Below are 15,081 nucleotides of genomic sequence, written 5' to 3'. Positions count from 1 at the left end.
CGTGTAATGAGAATGAGATTCTTGGAAATCCAAACGCTTTGCATGGAAGCGTGTCTTTACCAAACTAAAAATTAAACTTAAATCTCCCCTTTCATATACAATATGTCTCTTTTTTTCCATTCATTCCTCTTAATGTTCTAAAAATGTAATAAGAGAACCTCGTTTTGTGATCCCAATATGTGCAGTATTGAAGTAGTAAAAAATTTCTAGACAACGAATTTAAATCATTTTCAGAATATTTAGATTTTTTGCAAATAATTTTTTGAAAGGATGTTTATATCCCGTATAAGAAAAGAACGTAACCCACCTTATTTAAAGAAAGAAAAAACAACAGCAAATAATTTGAACAAACATTATGAAAAAAGTTCTTGTAAAGAATTTCATAGAAATTCGACTTTTATTCATGTGGTAAAAGATCAAACGTAAATTGTGTTTTTAGGGAAGTTAACAAAGTTAAGCTCAATATTATTACATCAGAAACAAAACAAAGCAAACTCTATAAATCAATTAGTGAGTATGTGTATATATATATATATATATATATATATATATATATATATATATATATATATATATATATATATATATATATATATATATATATATATATATGTATATCTCATACATGCAACAAAAATAATAGTATTCAAGAAAAATACAAATAGTATATGCTACAACATATTTAAAACAGAAAATCTTTTAAACAATTAAAAATAAAACTTCTTTCAATTTCAAACAACAACAAAAATAAACAAAATAATGGTGTTTTTATTCTTGAGTGAAGACAGCGCACTTGATCTATCATGTTTTGTTCTTTTTTGTTTCTCCGAAGCTCATTGATCTTTGTTTAGTTTTTCACTTTGGCTCTGTTATTCTTTTATATTTAAAACTTTCTTCTTTCCCCCTAAACCCCAAAATAAAAAAATTCGAAAAGACACGGTAAGTTTTTGTGTATATGAATGTTAAGTATGTATTTATTTAAAGACCGTATATAGTATTTACATCTTTTACGATTAAAAATCCCAACTATGTTTATTTAATTGTAGTTCAAAACAAATAAAGTTACAGGAATTGGCCGTTAAATTCTACAAAAAATCATTTTTTTAAAATTCGTTTTTTTTTTTTTCATTTTGTTTTGACTTCTAAAGTGTATCTTGTTGACTGTACCACAAGAGAAAAACCTACTTAGGAAGGAGGGGTGTTGAAAATTTGTTTGATGTTAATGTTTAAAACTTTCTCCAAGTTTTGTTTTCAAAAACAATTCAATTTCATCTTTCGTATATCGTTCATAAATGTTTACCTTTGGTTTTGATTAACTAAACTGATTTTAAAGTTTATTGCTACCACTGACTGTTATCTCACTATTTGCTATCGAAACATTGGCTAATTACCGTAAGAACTCTTTTGCAATAACCCCTCTTAATACAACTATTTTTCTCTCTTTAATTCACTGTCTGACTGTCTCGCTACCTTCACTTCGTATATTTATCCATCTCTCTCTTTCTCTCTCTCGATTCTCTATGATATAACCTCATTTGTTAATATATGGTGGTTAACGTAACACTCATACAAAAGACTCCTCTTCAGGCTATGTCCGATTGGTTTTTTTTTATATATAAAAGATATATTATATTAACACATTTTAAATGTAAATTGTATTAAAAAAACCGACAAGAGCAGATCATTCAATATTGGTTTGGGTTTAATGACAATAAAGACAAATAATTCAATATAAACAAAACACACACCTTATGTACTCCTATTTACTTTTATTTTGGTACAAATATTTATAGTAGTATTTTTTTTTGTTTGTTTTGTTTTAACATCAGTTCTACTGTTAATAACGCAAACTTTAGCGTAATGTCCACTATGAATATTTAAATGGAGATGGTTTAAATCTGTAATAAACTACATACATTACCACTTTTGTAAATAATATAAAAAATAAGTACCTACCCACCAAAGAACTTAAATAACCTAAGTTAGAATTAGATATGAGCAGTACATAAACACCACACGTCCGTAAAGATTTCCCGATTTATGGGAATTGAAAAATTGGCTTTTATTTGTTACGATTTTAAATTTCAATGCTGAATAGATAAAGTCTTCAACTGAAAGAATCAGAAAGAAAATCTTGCCTTACTCTCTCACCCTGCATTTGGAAAAGTTTTCCTTTCCCTTGTCCTTTTTTTAAATTATTTCATTTTATGAAGATTCTGCCATCTCTCGAAGCTTTATCGATGCAATTTCGAATTTGTACCAAGGAGCTTTAAGATCGCGATTTCTCCGCAGGACCTTAAATGATATAATACCCGCAAAGCATATATTAATGATTAAAAAGATTTAGTGTTTAAGATTTTCTCCCTAACCAAATACATTATGTTTTGTTTCTTGTCAATCACCAACAAAAACAATGTTTTTCTCTTCTTTTTTATTTGCTGCGCGCACGAAAATAAACGATTGATATGAAAAACTTTTAATAATCGTAACCGCATTTAATAAAAAAATAAATTATAATACAACCCAAACCGAAAACTGGGACAAAAAGGTTCTAAGGCCTGGCACATGCGTTTGACATTTGAGCGTCTGTCGGGGGGCTGCAATCTACACCGATGCAAATTATGCGGCAAGGTGGTGACGCATATTCGAAATCATTATCACGTCCATTTTCCGGGCCGATTTGAATGCCCCTTATGTCGGGCTACATATACACGCAGCGATAATCTGAGAACGCATTGTAAGTTCAAACACCCCATGTACAATCCAGACACAAGAAAATTTGAAAATATGATGTCAGCTGCTGCCGCCACCGCGACACAGTCACCCACACAAACGCAATTGGCAGCTGCGTCACAGGCGGCAATGGCAGCGGCTGCCGCTGCAGCGGCCTTCAACGCAGCGCAACAACAACAGCAACAAAGGGAGCTACAGCAAAGAGAACACCACCAACAGCAAATGCAGCAACATGCCCATAACTTGACACAGCAAACGCAACAAATGTTGCAACATCAAATACAACAGCAACAACAAGCAGCCCAAATGATTTCCCAGACAGCAGTCCACCAGCAAGCTCAGCCGCACAATGCCACAAACGAATGATACGGGTCGTTGCTGGCCTGGAATTACGGTAATATCCTGGGGAATTCACACGCACCACCGCCGCCACCTACTTCAACCCAACGTCTATCAACGTCTACCGAAATGTCTTCGTTGGCATCATCGTCGTCCTTGTCCTCTTCACTAACCACCCGCTCGTTGGTAGCCAGTAATCCATTTGCTTGGAACACGGACGACTCAATGCAAAGTCTCCATCATAATAGTAACAACATTCTTAAAAACCCAAACACGCTCCAAAAATTGTATTACAACCACTGTAATGCCGATCCATTTAGCGGTTATATGAAGCCACCCCATTCCGACTCCATCCATGCAGACAGAGCGCCTACTTGTGAAGATCGTATACCTGTACTTAACTTAGTGGAGAGCGATGATAATGATGACACCGATAATGATAACACTGATTTGGTACCGAACCCGAAAACACCATCTCCATACTTACGGACTGCAAACACCAGTACAACCGTAAACGGCGACCCAAAACTGGAAAATCTCTTGTGTCAAAAGGAGGCAAAATCAAATGCGGATATGCCATTAGAACTTATTTCATACTCAACATCGGGACCAGAGCATAACACGAGCAACGTGGACAAAGAAATTTGTTTGCGAACACATGCTATGAGCAATTGATGAGAAAGCCAAAGTTAATATGAGATCGGTGCATTACAGGGCCGACCAAAGAAGCGTACGGAAGAAGTCAATTATTAAATAAACCCCAACTATGCACCTCTTTCTCAAAGAAGGAAAACAACAGCAGCTAACCACATTTAGGTGCAATGGTAGAATTATTTGGTGCCAACGGTTTCATTGTGTGATTCATGTTAAGGTAGGCAATAGTGCGAAAGTGATGGAGTACCCAGTACGCGGTACTTAAGGTCCATTTGATAACACGTAATGGTTTCTTTAGATACGCCAACTTTAAGTATGAGTATGAAAAAGATTTTGTTGCCAAATACCCTGACATATTTAATAACCATAACTCTTAAGTAGTATAAATTAATACCTACACAAGGTACACATTTATATGTGAATGTACCCAAAACGACTTTCTATCCATCTACTATTCGTTTTATTCTTTTAATCTACAATGTCTTTGCATTTAAAGTACATCAAATTGTTATTAATTGTAATAGAGTAAAATCTAAGATAAGAAGACGACGAAGAAAAAGAAGAAGAAGGTGAAGACAAGCCACCTCAACAAAGAAGCTACGGTCTATGTCACGCACATTGAAGGAATATAACGCCGGCAAAACCCAACTATAAAACCCACTAACCACCGTTTACAAAATACCAATATTGAATAACCAACAATTGGGAGATAAGAGACGATTTGTACAAATACTCAACGGCAATGTTATCATCTCTTCTAAATGGCACTCCGTCTTTATTCTTACTTAAGATAAATGTTGTCATATAGCGCCCTATAACCCATACAGAAAAAAAACTCCCTTTCGATGCTCATTTAGCTCTCCCCCACCAATCCCTTCTAACAAATCACTTCGATTCGGTTCCACTTTAAGGTAAAGCGTTAGATTTTTGAATTCGGAAATTGGAGTAATCTCCCATTTACAATCATACAAGCAAATATTTGTTGCTCTCTGGATATTGCAGAAGTCTGGCAGGTATGAATGTAAACGATTTATCACACTAATCACATACTCACACACACAAAATTAAGCAAGTTAATCATTGAAACCAATTGAACTGTGTTTTGATGTTGATGGTGTAAACTCAAAACCCATGTTTAAAATTGAACCAAGGTGCAACAGTTAAACCGGTTGCTGGTAGCTTTTTGGTGTCGACTTATGCCCCTAGGAAACTTCATTTTGAAACCAACCTTCCCGTCCAATGAGCTACATCATTCATATTGCACCCCAACACCATCTCATGGCATTACATCAAGGATACCCCTTTTTGAGACAGTAAACATTTCGATTATATTCGCTAAACGAAAATGTACAAAACTAACCACGTTTGAAACACTTATTGTTTATTTTGTTGAATGCCGACACACTTTGTTACAAAAGTGGCCCCGATTTTTTTTCAACTATACAAGGAAATGATACATGCCATGAAGTTTCGCATAGGTAGCCAATGCAGGCTACTTCTAGAGTTTCCGCGGCATTTTTTTCACCAATATATATGACCAACTGAGGAATGTTTCGCTAGTTTTATTTCAAAATTATAAAAATATTACTTTTTTGCCTTGCTTTGATAGGTTGGCGGCAAACGGCTTTATTTTTGTCCTTTACAGCTATCCAGTGGGTTAATATTAAGCAAATCGAGAATTCATTGCTTTCCCTTCCTAGAAACTTAACAAATATTCGAAAACGAATTGAATGTTATCATAAGTGTAGATCTTTTAACATTTTTACCATAACTCACACCCAACAAATTTTTCAACAATGTCTTTTTTTACTTCAAATCTAAAACCAAACCCAAACTATCCGCTTCTGTACTCTTCAGTTACCTTACTTCCTTTCCAAGGTGCAGCCCAAAAGCAACAAATTTCATTTTCCACAATATCGATATGTAAATAAATATTCAAATTGTTATACTATAGATGTCCATAATTAATAGCAAGAAGCAGTTTTGGCAATTTCTTTCGATTAAAGCTTCCAAGCCTTAGATGGAACAAGATACTAATTACTATTAAAACAATATGGTGCACAGACGTAAAATAAAAATTGAAAATGATTAGCCGATTCTAAGTGGTCATTTTGTTAGCGACAATTTTTATTTCAAGAATGTGATAACTAACGCTAAAATAAGAAATTACAACACACAACAAAATCTTAGAAATGTAACAAACAATAACGTAAAGGTGCTAAATCCAAAAAAACAAAGAAAAAATATATAAAAAAACAGAAGGAGCAAAAGTAATGGGCTCTCTTCCAAGCCAATAGATGTGGGCACATAATCCCATATGTGAAACTACCACAGGAGTTGACTAGATAACAGGTTGAATTGCGTATAAGATGCAATGACAAACAGAAAAAGAGACAACGTCTAAAGGAACTGGAGAAAACCGTATGTGCAATATAAACTAGTTTTCTTAAAAAGCAAAATAAATTACAGTTAGAAAAAAAAAACATGGAACACAAATTATTTAATAATTACTATTTAAACTCATACATTTTACTTGTATAAATAAATATTTCTCCTAGTTGATAACTTACATTATTTATGTACTATATGCAATAACTAATGTTTACTAAATAGATAACTTTGAAATACATGTAAACTTAATGGGTTGCATACGTTTGAAGATTTATAAGCAGATTCTTTTCTCCCATTTAAAATCAACGAAAGATTTGTAAAGATAATCGACAACATATCTTAGAGATCTTCAACTATGAACAGCCCCCAATGCAAGTTTCTGCAATCGTAACTTTGTGCAATGTTCGATTAAACACTAAGAAGTTGAAGAGGGCCAAACGGCCAGACGATATGGTGGCAACATAAAAAAAACTTGTCAAAGATGTTAGAATAAGTATTCTGATCTTTTAAACCGTACAACCACACGACAAAGAGAAACTATTATTTTCTATCAACTGACCCATCATCAAATATTCAACAAACACGAATAAGGTACTCAGTCGAAATCACGCAAACCATATTGTTGAATTTAGTTGTTGCACATGGATGATCTCTCTAATATTCTGAAAATATAAACGACAATGGTTTTATTTTAACCTTTACAACAATTAGGTATTCTTTTTAAGATTTGTCCAACGATTTGATTTGAAAATGTCTATATGCAATGCAACTCGTGCGTTTCCTCTGCTTCTCTGGTGGCAATAAACCTCACGGCGATTGTGGGAATAGACCTCACTATGCAATAGCAGGTGTATTCGCTGAAAACGTCCGTATCTACCTTTTCTTGGCAATGTTGAACATTTCGCCACTACATGATCAAAAAAAATCTAAAATTAACCTCAACATGAAAAACAAAATTTCATACTTTCGAGAGACACGTTTTCTGTGTTTTAGCCATAGCTGAACAAATCCTTCCTCACTTCCTCGTTTGTTCGGGTATCGCAAATAATTTTTCTCTTTATCGAGCGGCAACACATTGTTTTGTTTTAAAATATTTTAAAAATTAAATTGCTTAATTTAAGGAACAAATTACATTAACTATTTTTTAATGAAATAAACATTTTTGTACTGTTATTAATTTATATAATTTTTATAACAAAATACTGAAATTATTTTTATATATATATATATATATATATATATATATATATATATATATATATATATATATATATATATATAGATATATATATATATATATATATTTAAAGACTTATTTATATAAACAATTAATGCATTAAATATAAGTTATTTCACTATTAAAATGAAAAAAAGAAACAAAAAAGAACAAGAACTAAAAATAAAAACATTTCAATTACTAGCAAACAAACAAAAGCCCAGTATTTGTTATTCACAACCGGAAATGATAAAACCTTTCCAATAAACAAAAGAAAATACAGTATAGCAAGCGTATAAATGTTCTTAAATTTACATAACGTTTTGTTATGACCAATTAGTCCAAGATATTTTAGAAAAAAAAATGAAAAATTGCATGTGAGTCCTTCCAAATTAGGATGACATACACATAAACACTCAACAAGAATGTACACATTAAAAAATATTATATGAACATATATATATCACAAAAAGGAATAAATAAACGATTTTTCTCTGGCGGAATGAAGCATCACAGAAGGTTGTTCCTAACTACTATTTTATTTCACTGTCCATCAAAGATTATTGTCCTTTTACAATTGTGCTTCCAACTTGGGGTTCATGTCGTCCGACCACACATACGTCTTCAACCATAGATATGCAATTTAAAAGCTAAGCTTATCTCTTAATATCCCGGCCCAATTTCCTGTAATTTTATTTGGTTGATTGCTATCATGAAACATTCATTTTTTTTTATTTTTCTATACATATATTTTTATTTTTTTATTTTAGTATAAGTACATATTACAAATGGTAAGCATAATAATATATATTTATATATATATCTACTACAATCTATACTTTCATATATCTGTTTTTAAATCAAAAATAATTATTTCTGTTAAACTTTCGCACATAAGTATGCAATGCATAAGAAAGAGTGAAACACTTACATTCCACTAACTCGTAACTTATGGATTTAAATGTACTATGTGCGAATATTTGTCAAAGCCAATTTTCTAATTAGCCCATAAAGCGACTTTTCGTTCATAGTACGCCACTCCATTATTATTGTGACTAATACATTGTTCATTTCGACTCCGAAATTGGAATGGTAAAATAATAGATTGTAATTGTGAAACTCACCTACCATCAACATACAAACGGAGGCATTTTTACTTTATTCGATAGTTTTTATTTTGTAAATTTTATAAATTCTTGATATAAATCAAATAAAACCAACAACATTGATGGACGTAACTGTAAGTAAGTTTCGAAGTTAATACGGTTCAACTACAACACTTAAGTGGCAGTATTTTAAATTATTCTCTTTATAAAATAAGTATGATACATTTAAAGCAAGTCCAAGGTCTGTATAAAGCAACTCACAGCGTACCACTTTGCTTTGTATTCTCATGGAAGTCTGTACTCGTATCAAGTAAAGCTTTAACCGATTCAGCAATAATAGATGATCTGTTGATCTACTTTAAACAGGCCAACCATTTCGATCAACAAAAATTATCTTTTCGAACATTTTTCCCATTTCACTTCTTTTCAAAAGTTTTACAGAGTTTTTATGAAGTAGAAATGGAGATGTTTGCCCCTGTTCCCTCATGGAATATTTATGGGCTTATTTGCATTTGCAAGGGACTTTGTGACAGTTATTCATAAACATAAAAATGTATAATTACTGTAAAAAAATCTATCATCTTCTTCTGATATGCGATTTTAATGGTTACTTACAACCCATTACTATTAATTGGAGTCATAAATATCTACAGTATGCGTAACTGTACTGAATTAAGTATGTGTCTCACATGAGTCTTGGGGTATAATTGGCCAACAACGTTCGACCTTGATTGGTGTTACCATAACTTTAACGATGGTTTGTGTTTGTATTCCTTTTTTGCTCGCTGCAAACGAAAAGAATCAACAGATGCAATCGACTTTCATCACAAAAAGAAAAAAAAAAACAAACAGAAATATGATTAAATCTATGTTAAATCAGTTTTTAGTTGTATTGTTTTCCTTACTATATGTTTCTATCTATCTCTTTACCTCTACCCTTACCTAACTCTCTATTTCTTACCTCATTTCTGTTCGTAATAATAATTAATTGATCAAATACACAAACAAGTACATAGCTTAAATAATGCTTCATAAGCTAGTAATATACTTAGACAACACTGATTTATAATTTATGATTTATTTTAGTTTTGTTTTTTTTTTTGTAATTCTACTCAGTTAATTTGTTGGATTATTAAGTTTCTTTTCACTGTCATTACCTATCACACAACAGCAACAACAATATTATTATGAAACGTTAAAAATCGATTTTTCACTCTATTTATTTTCTGGGCTGACCTTCGCCCCACTATGTGGTGTATGTTCTGTTTTTTCATTGGTTACAGCATCCCGAGGACGCTTATCAAGAACCTCATTTCGGAGGACGTCATTTTCGAGAGCTTCTTCTTTATCTGATTCACCGCCACATCACCCTGCTTCAGCCTACGGGTTACATTTGGATGCAGCTATCAAAAACGAGTATCTGTTGGAGAACATTATGCGAGGCACAAACGGCGGACACCATCAGAACGACCAGGGACATCATCAAACTCTTAACCAGTTACACACAATTGGATCTGCTACTGGCAATATTGGAGGCTCAGGACACAACTTACATCACCAGATGTCGTATCACAATATGTTCACACCGTCCCGTGATCCTGGCACAATGTGGCGCTGCAGATCATGTGGCAAGGAAGTTACAAATCGCTGGCATCATTTCCATTCGCACACTGCCCAGCGTTCAAATTGTCCTTATTGTCCGGCAACCTATAGTCGCATTGATACGCTGCGTTCACATTTGCGGGTAAAACATTCTGATCGTTTAATCAAACTGGGCTCCTCAATATAAGCTACCCAAATTGCCAATGCATGTCTCTCTTCCTTTCGTCATCTGTCTGGAACCCTCTCCACAATGGATACCCAAGTTTTCATTGAATCGACAACAATCGACAAAAACAAACCTGATCGCAAATACAGAATCCCGCATCGATGAGATTGGTTAGCTTCGGGACTGCTTTATAAAATATCTTCTTTCCACAAACCTGTAAAAGAAATCCATTTTCCCAAGTCCAGCCCATATCACAAAGTGTAGGACTTTTATTTTAAAAATTAAAAAAAAAAACAACAACAAAAGCATATTTTTAACACATACTACCGGAGATGTACCACACCAGTAGTAACAAAAGGAGAAAAAATATGTACAATCACTTTTCAGATGATTATTTTCAATGTTTTCGAATCGCTTATTTCATTTCTGTTGTTCGTACGTTCCACATTGGTTTTTGATTTAGAAACTATACTCGGTTTTGCCACTCGTCTTATACCACTCTTAATAAGTTCTTCCAAAATAGTGATTTTATAGAATTTATTGATTATTCAGCCAATACCCAAACAAGATATTTGCATTTATGTTTAGCAACCAAATTTAGCATAACGTAAATATATTAAAACAATAACTACAAATAATATACATATTAAATGTACCACAGGAAGTAAACCCACATTAGATTAATAACAACATTCGTCGGCTTAATGACCCACAGAGGTGTGAATGGCTAACATTTCTTTTTTGTCAACAATATTGTCCAGAAGTCAAACCCCTCTATCGTGGCCCAAATGCAATCAACGGCGGCAAATCGGCAGCTTTAACAAGTGGATGTAATGAAGCAGGGTCTTGACGTGATTTATAATTCTTCTGTGAAGATCGTTCCTTCGAAACCCCATCCTAACGCCTCTTACTCTTCCTCCGAGGGTCGCACAACTGAATTCAAATAATACAGCAGCATCCAAAGTAAATTCTTCTTAACATAAATAGTTTATCATTAGAAGACACAAAAAAAACAACAACAACAACAAACAACATAAAATCTGTAAAAAATCAAAACATAAAATGAAAAGGACTACTATGTATGGGCACATGAATGATGATGGCATGGTATATTGTATTTTTCTTATATGTGTCAGCTATACCGTTGCTAATCATTGTTACTGTAATTGTATCTTATCTTTATGTTTGTCCCACGGGAAACTATACAAATTGGAAGGTTTCAAGTATAATCAAGTCACAAATTACAAAACAAAATTACTATTTATATATTCGTATAACTATATGTACGGTTTCTTCAAATACTTAAATTATATTCAACAAACATAACAACATTGGTCAGCCAGCAATTGTTGTGACAACAGCAAAAAAATGAAACAAAAGCGTTATTTTAAGAAAACATCAAAATGTGAACTAGAATTAATTATTATTATGATTAAAATGGCATCGCTCCCACTCAACACTTCTCAATACAGCTCTCTCAAATGAAATCGCATTAACAGACCAGCAGCCAGATATGATATGCTCACGCTTGTACAACTTATTGTACAACAAGTGTGTACTCGTACACTACACCATGATTGATTTTTGGCATTTTGAACATGAATGAACGAGCCATGTGAGAGTAAGTGCATTTAAACTGCTACTTAAGTAAATTATTTGTAATTGGGAGTATGACGATGATGCAAACGAAGAAAATTAAATCGCAAAATAAAGGTTTCTTTGTTACCTCCTTGTAATAGAATTATTTAGCACTGTTTGTTAAGTTTTAGGACTTTGTTTTACAATTTTATTTTATTTTTATTTTTTTTTTTTTTTGTTTAACGACAACAATTCAAACATGTTTACTTTGTTAAGTTTTGTTCTTTGTGTTAACTTAAAGTGTAAAGAATTAAACCAATTCAACTACAAAACAAATATCAATATACCTCAAATGCATTTCAGTTTTAATGTTTTACTTTTAATATTTTAAAAAAACAAACGAAAAAACGAAAAAACAACAAAAATATTACTTTAGTTTTAGCTTTGATTTAAACGTTAAAACAAATAATTAAAGCAAACACATATGTATATTATTTATGTACTCTTTATTTAGTTGTGACCTAATCATTTGTATTGTTCAAGGAGAGGTTCCCATTCTTATGAGCTCTAGTTCGCTAGTTCCCCCGGTTGCTTGCATATATTGTCTGCTCCGAAACCTCGTAAGCATTGAAGAATTTTGAATACAAACAATTAATTTCAATAAACAAACAACTTTCAAGTAATTTGGCTACTATGTAAAACAATAGATGGATGCATTTCGATGAAACATAATTTCCCTCAAATTGCCACGACACCGCTCCTTTATGTCAATTGATTAAAATTAACTAACATTGATTTATATAAACTTGTTTGCTTTATAGGTTTATTCTAATTTTAATTGATTTTGTTTTGAGTTTTATCCATATCTTTCAAAAATGGCGTTCATACTCGCTTTGTAAGGTTTCCTATTTTGTTTATGTTTATAATAAGACAAAGAAACGCCAAACAAATAAAAATAAAACAAATGCTAATATGTTTGCAAGAAAACTTGGCAAGAATTCACAAAACTTAATTTTTGAACATTTTGTGATACTCAAAATTATAAGTTTGTTCTTACACAAAAATATCAAGAATATTTTTTTAAAAAAATGTTTGTGATATTTTCGAAAAACAATACACTAAATATATGAAAGTTTCTTCGCATAAATTCGTAACATTATTTATTGAAAATAAAAATTTGTTGGATTTTAGGTTGATCTTTTTCCAAATTGTTATGTTTCGGTCCTACCATATTAAGTTGTTAAAATAAATTTGCGAAATGGCTAAAAGCAATTTTTACACAACAAAACTAAATAATAAAAGTGTTTTGCTCAATGACCTTTTAGTAATAGTTTTTATGATTTTTTTTTATATTAGTTGTATATATTACATTTAGTTACCATATAAATTTAGCTATTAGAAATTTCAAATTCAAACAATATATGTACCAAAAAATCCAATAAATACGAAAAAGAAAACACAAACTGACGCAATTGCAAACTATTAAAAATCTTGGAACTCATCGATTGAAAATCGTTAGAAATTAACCAACTGACTGCTTACTTGTGTATGTGTTAACCTATAACAAGGGCACTAAATAATAACTGAAGGTGTCCCCATCCAGCATATCACAACTATATTTGAGTACACATATACTACACACACACACATATATATATATATATATATATATATATATATATATATATATATATATATATATATATATATATATATATATATATATATATTACTAGGATTTTTTAGTTGGTAGTTCCCGAAAAAATATATATACATATATATATATATATATATATTATTACGGGAACTACCAACTAAAAAATCCCAGTAATACACGGATATGATATCCCTCAGGCTGTCTGAAAGCACGGTAAAACAAATTCCCGTAATTGAAATTGATTAATCACCCAACATTCAAAGTCAGTAAATAAAACTGCAAATGAAACTAATGATTAAAACACTACACTACTAACGCGAAAAGATAAATTTATATTCAACTTCAATCTAACTTTTTCCACTACAAGATTTTTCATACATCAAAATACAGAACAAAAACAAAAAACAAAATACATGTCAAAACAAAGCATGCAAAGAATAAAAAAACACTACTTTGGAGTTAAAGTATGTAAAATAAAAAAAATTACACCTCTTAAATTTCGACAAGTTTATGTTTTTAATGCAAGAATTTATAAATTTCACTGCATCAAATATACCGCATACTCGTACGCTCATAAATATACAGCTACAGATACAGATAGTCCAAAAAGTTCCTTTTAATTATTTTTCTTTTTCGAAATTATGACCGTATAACAGCTACTTCTTTCCAAGATTCTCTTATTTCCTATCCCATGATAAGCTACAATCATCCACTAATATTCACGATGGCGCTCATCCATCCCATACTTCTCTTTTAACTAAGATAACGAGTAAGTAACACTTGACGAAAATTTCAAAAAAAAAAATATATATAAAATAAATCTTCTAAACAAGTAAACATATATTTTGTTATCTCCCTTCTGTCACAGTCGGTGTATGGTTAGTATACTCGTATGGCGGTTGTGGGAATCTTTTGATACTGCGGGAGTTTTCATATGAAAGAACGAAAGACCCCCTTCTGTTGGAAGCACAATTAGGATTAGTTTTGTACTTTGGTTTTTGCTATTTCAGATGAGGTCTACATTCAGTGTGGTAAGTGTTTAAGGCTTAATGCATGTAAGTAAACAGGCAAATCTTTTATCGGTATTACTGACAATCATAAACAAAACAGAAGCTGATACAATCAGTTAACTACAGAAACATCGATATCCGTACATAGAATTAGCATCGAAAAACCATGCACGTAATAAAAATCGCAGTTGACATCAAAGACAGTGGAGATCAAATACTGGCAAAAAAAGGCATTGCTTTGACAAGAAAAAAAAAGCCTTTTTAATACCCATTTTTGACGATTTGAAACAAAGATTAAAGATCATTAAGTGAACGCGAGGTTGCTCCAAAGACAGCTTTCGCTAAATCGCAATCTAAAAGCTTTTTAAAAACCCGACTTCTACCAATTTTAAGAGGTTTCGTTTTTAAGTCAGACTACAGATAGATGGACAGGCAGATGTATACTTATTCTTAGTACTATAAACTCAGTAATCTATTATCATTTCATTTACTGATCTACATATGTATTATATTCCTTACAGACTAGCCTATAACGGATACAAGCACATCATGTTAGAGAAGGGAATGTGCTAAAGAAATGTTCTAAAAAACACGCCATGCCTTTCTTACAACCTTCATAGCAAGCAAAA

The 15,081-nt window shown here is 32.0% G+C and overlaps 1 protein-coding gene across 2 annotated transcripts in view; it reads left to right on the top strand.

The window, feature by feature from the left end:
* The window catches only part of LOC106088314 (sex determination protein fruitless), a 179,003-nt gene extending 165,582 nt beyond the window's left edge, over positions 1 to 13,421 (top strand). The window contains exon 7 of one of the 2 annotated variants that reach the window (XM_013253771.2): positions 9,723 to 13,421. In XM_013253771.2, coding sequence (XP_013109225.1) covers positions 9,723 to 10,228 — 506 coding nt within the window. In that variant the 3' untranslated portion in view covers positions 10,229 to 13,421. Of the gene's footprint in view, positions 1 to 2,548; positions 3,100 to 9,722 lie in introns of those variants that run through there. The other variant, XM_013253770.2, reaches the window with a different exon arrangement.
* The last annotated feature ends 1,660 nt before the right edge of the window (positions 13,422 to 15,081 follow it).

The sequence above is a fragment of the Stomoxys calcitrans genome, chromosome 2 (assembly GCF_963082655.1).
Source record: "Stomoxys calcitrans chromosome 2, idStoCalc2.1, whole genome shotgun sequence".
NCBI lineage: Eukaryota > Metazoa > Arthropoda > Insecta > Diptera > Muscidae > Stomoxys > Stomoxys calcitrans.
Note: the sequence above shows the minus strand (reverse complement) of the source record. Positions and strands in the feature narration are given on the sequence as shown.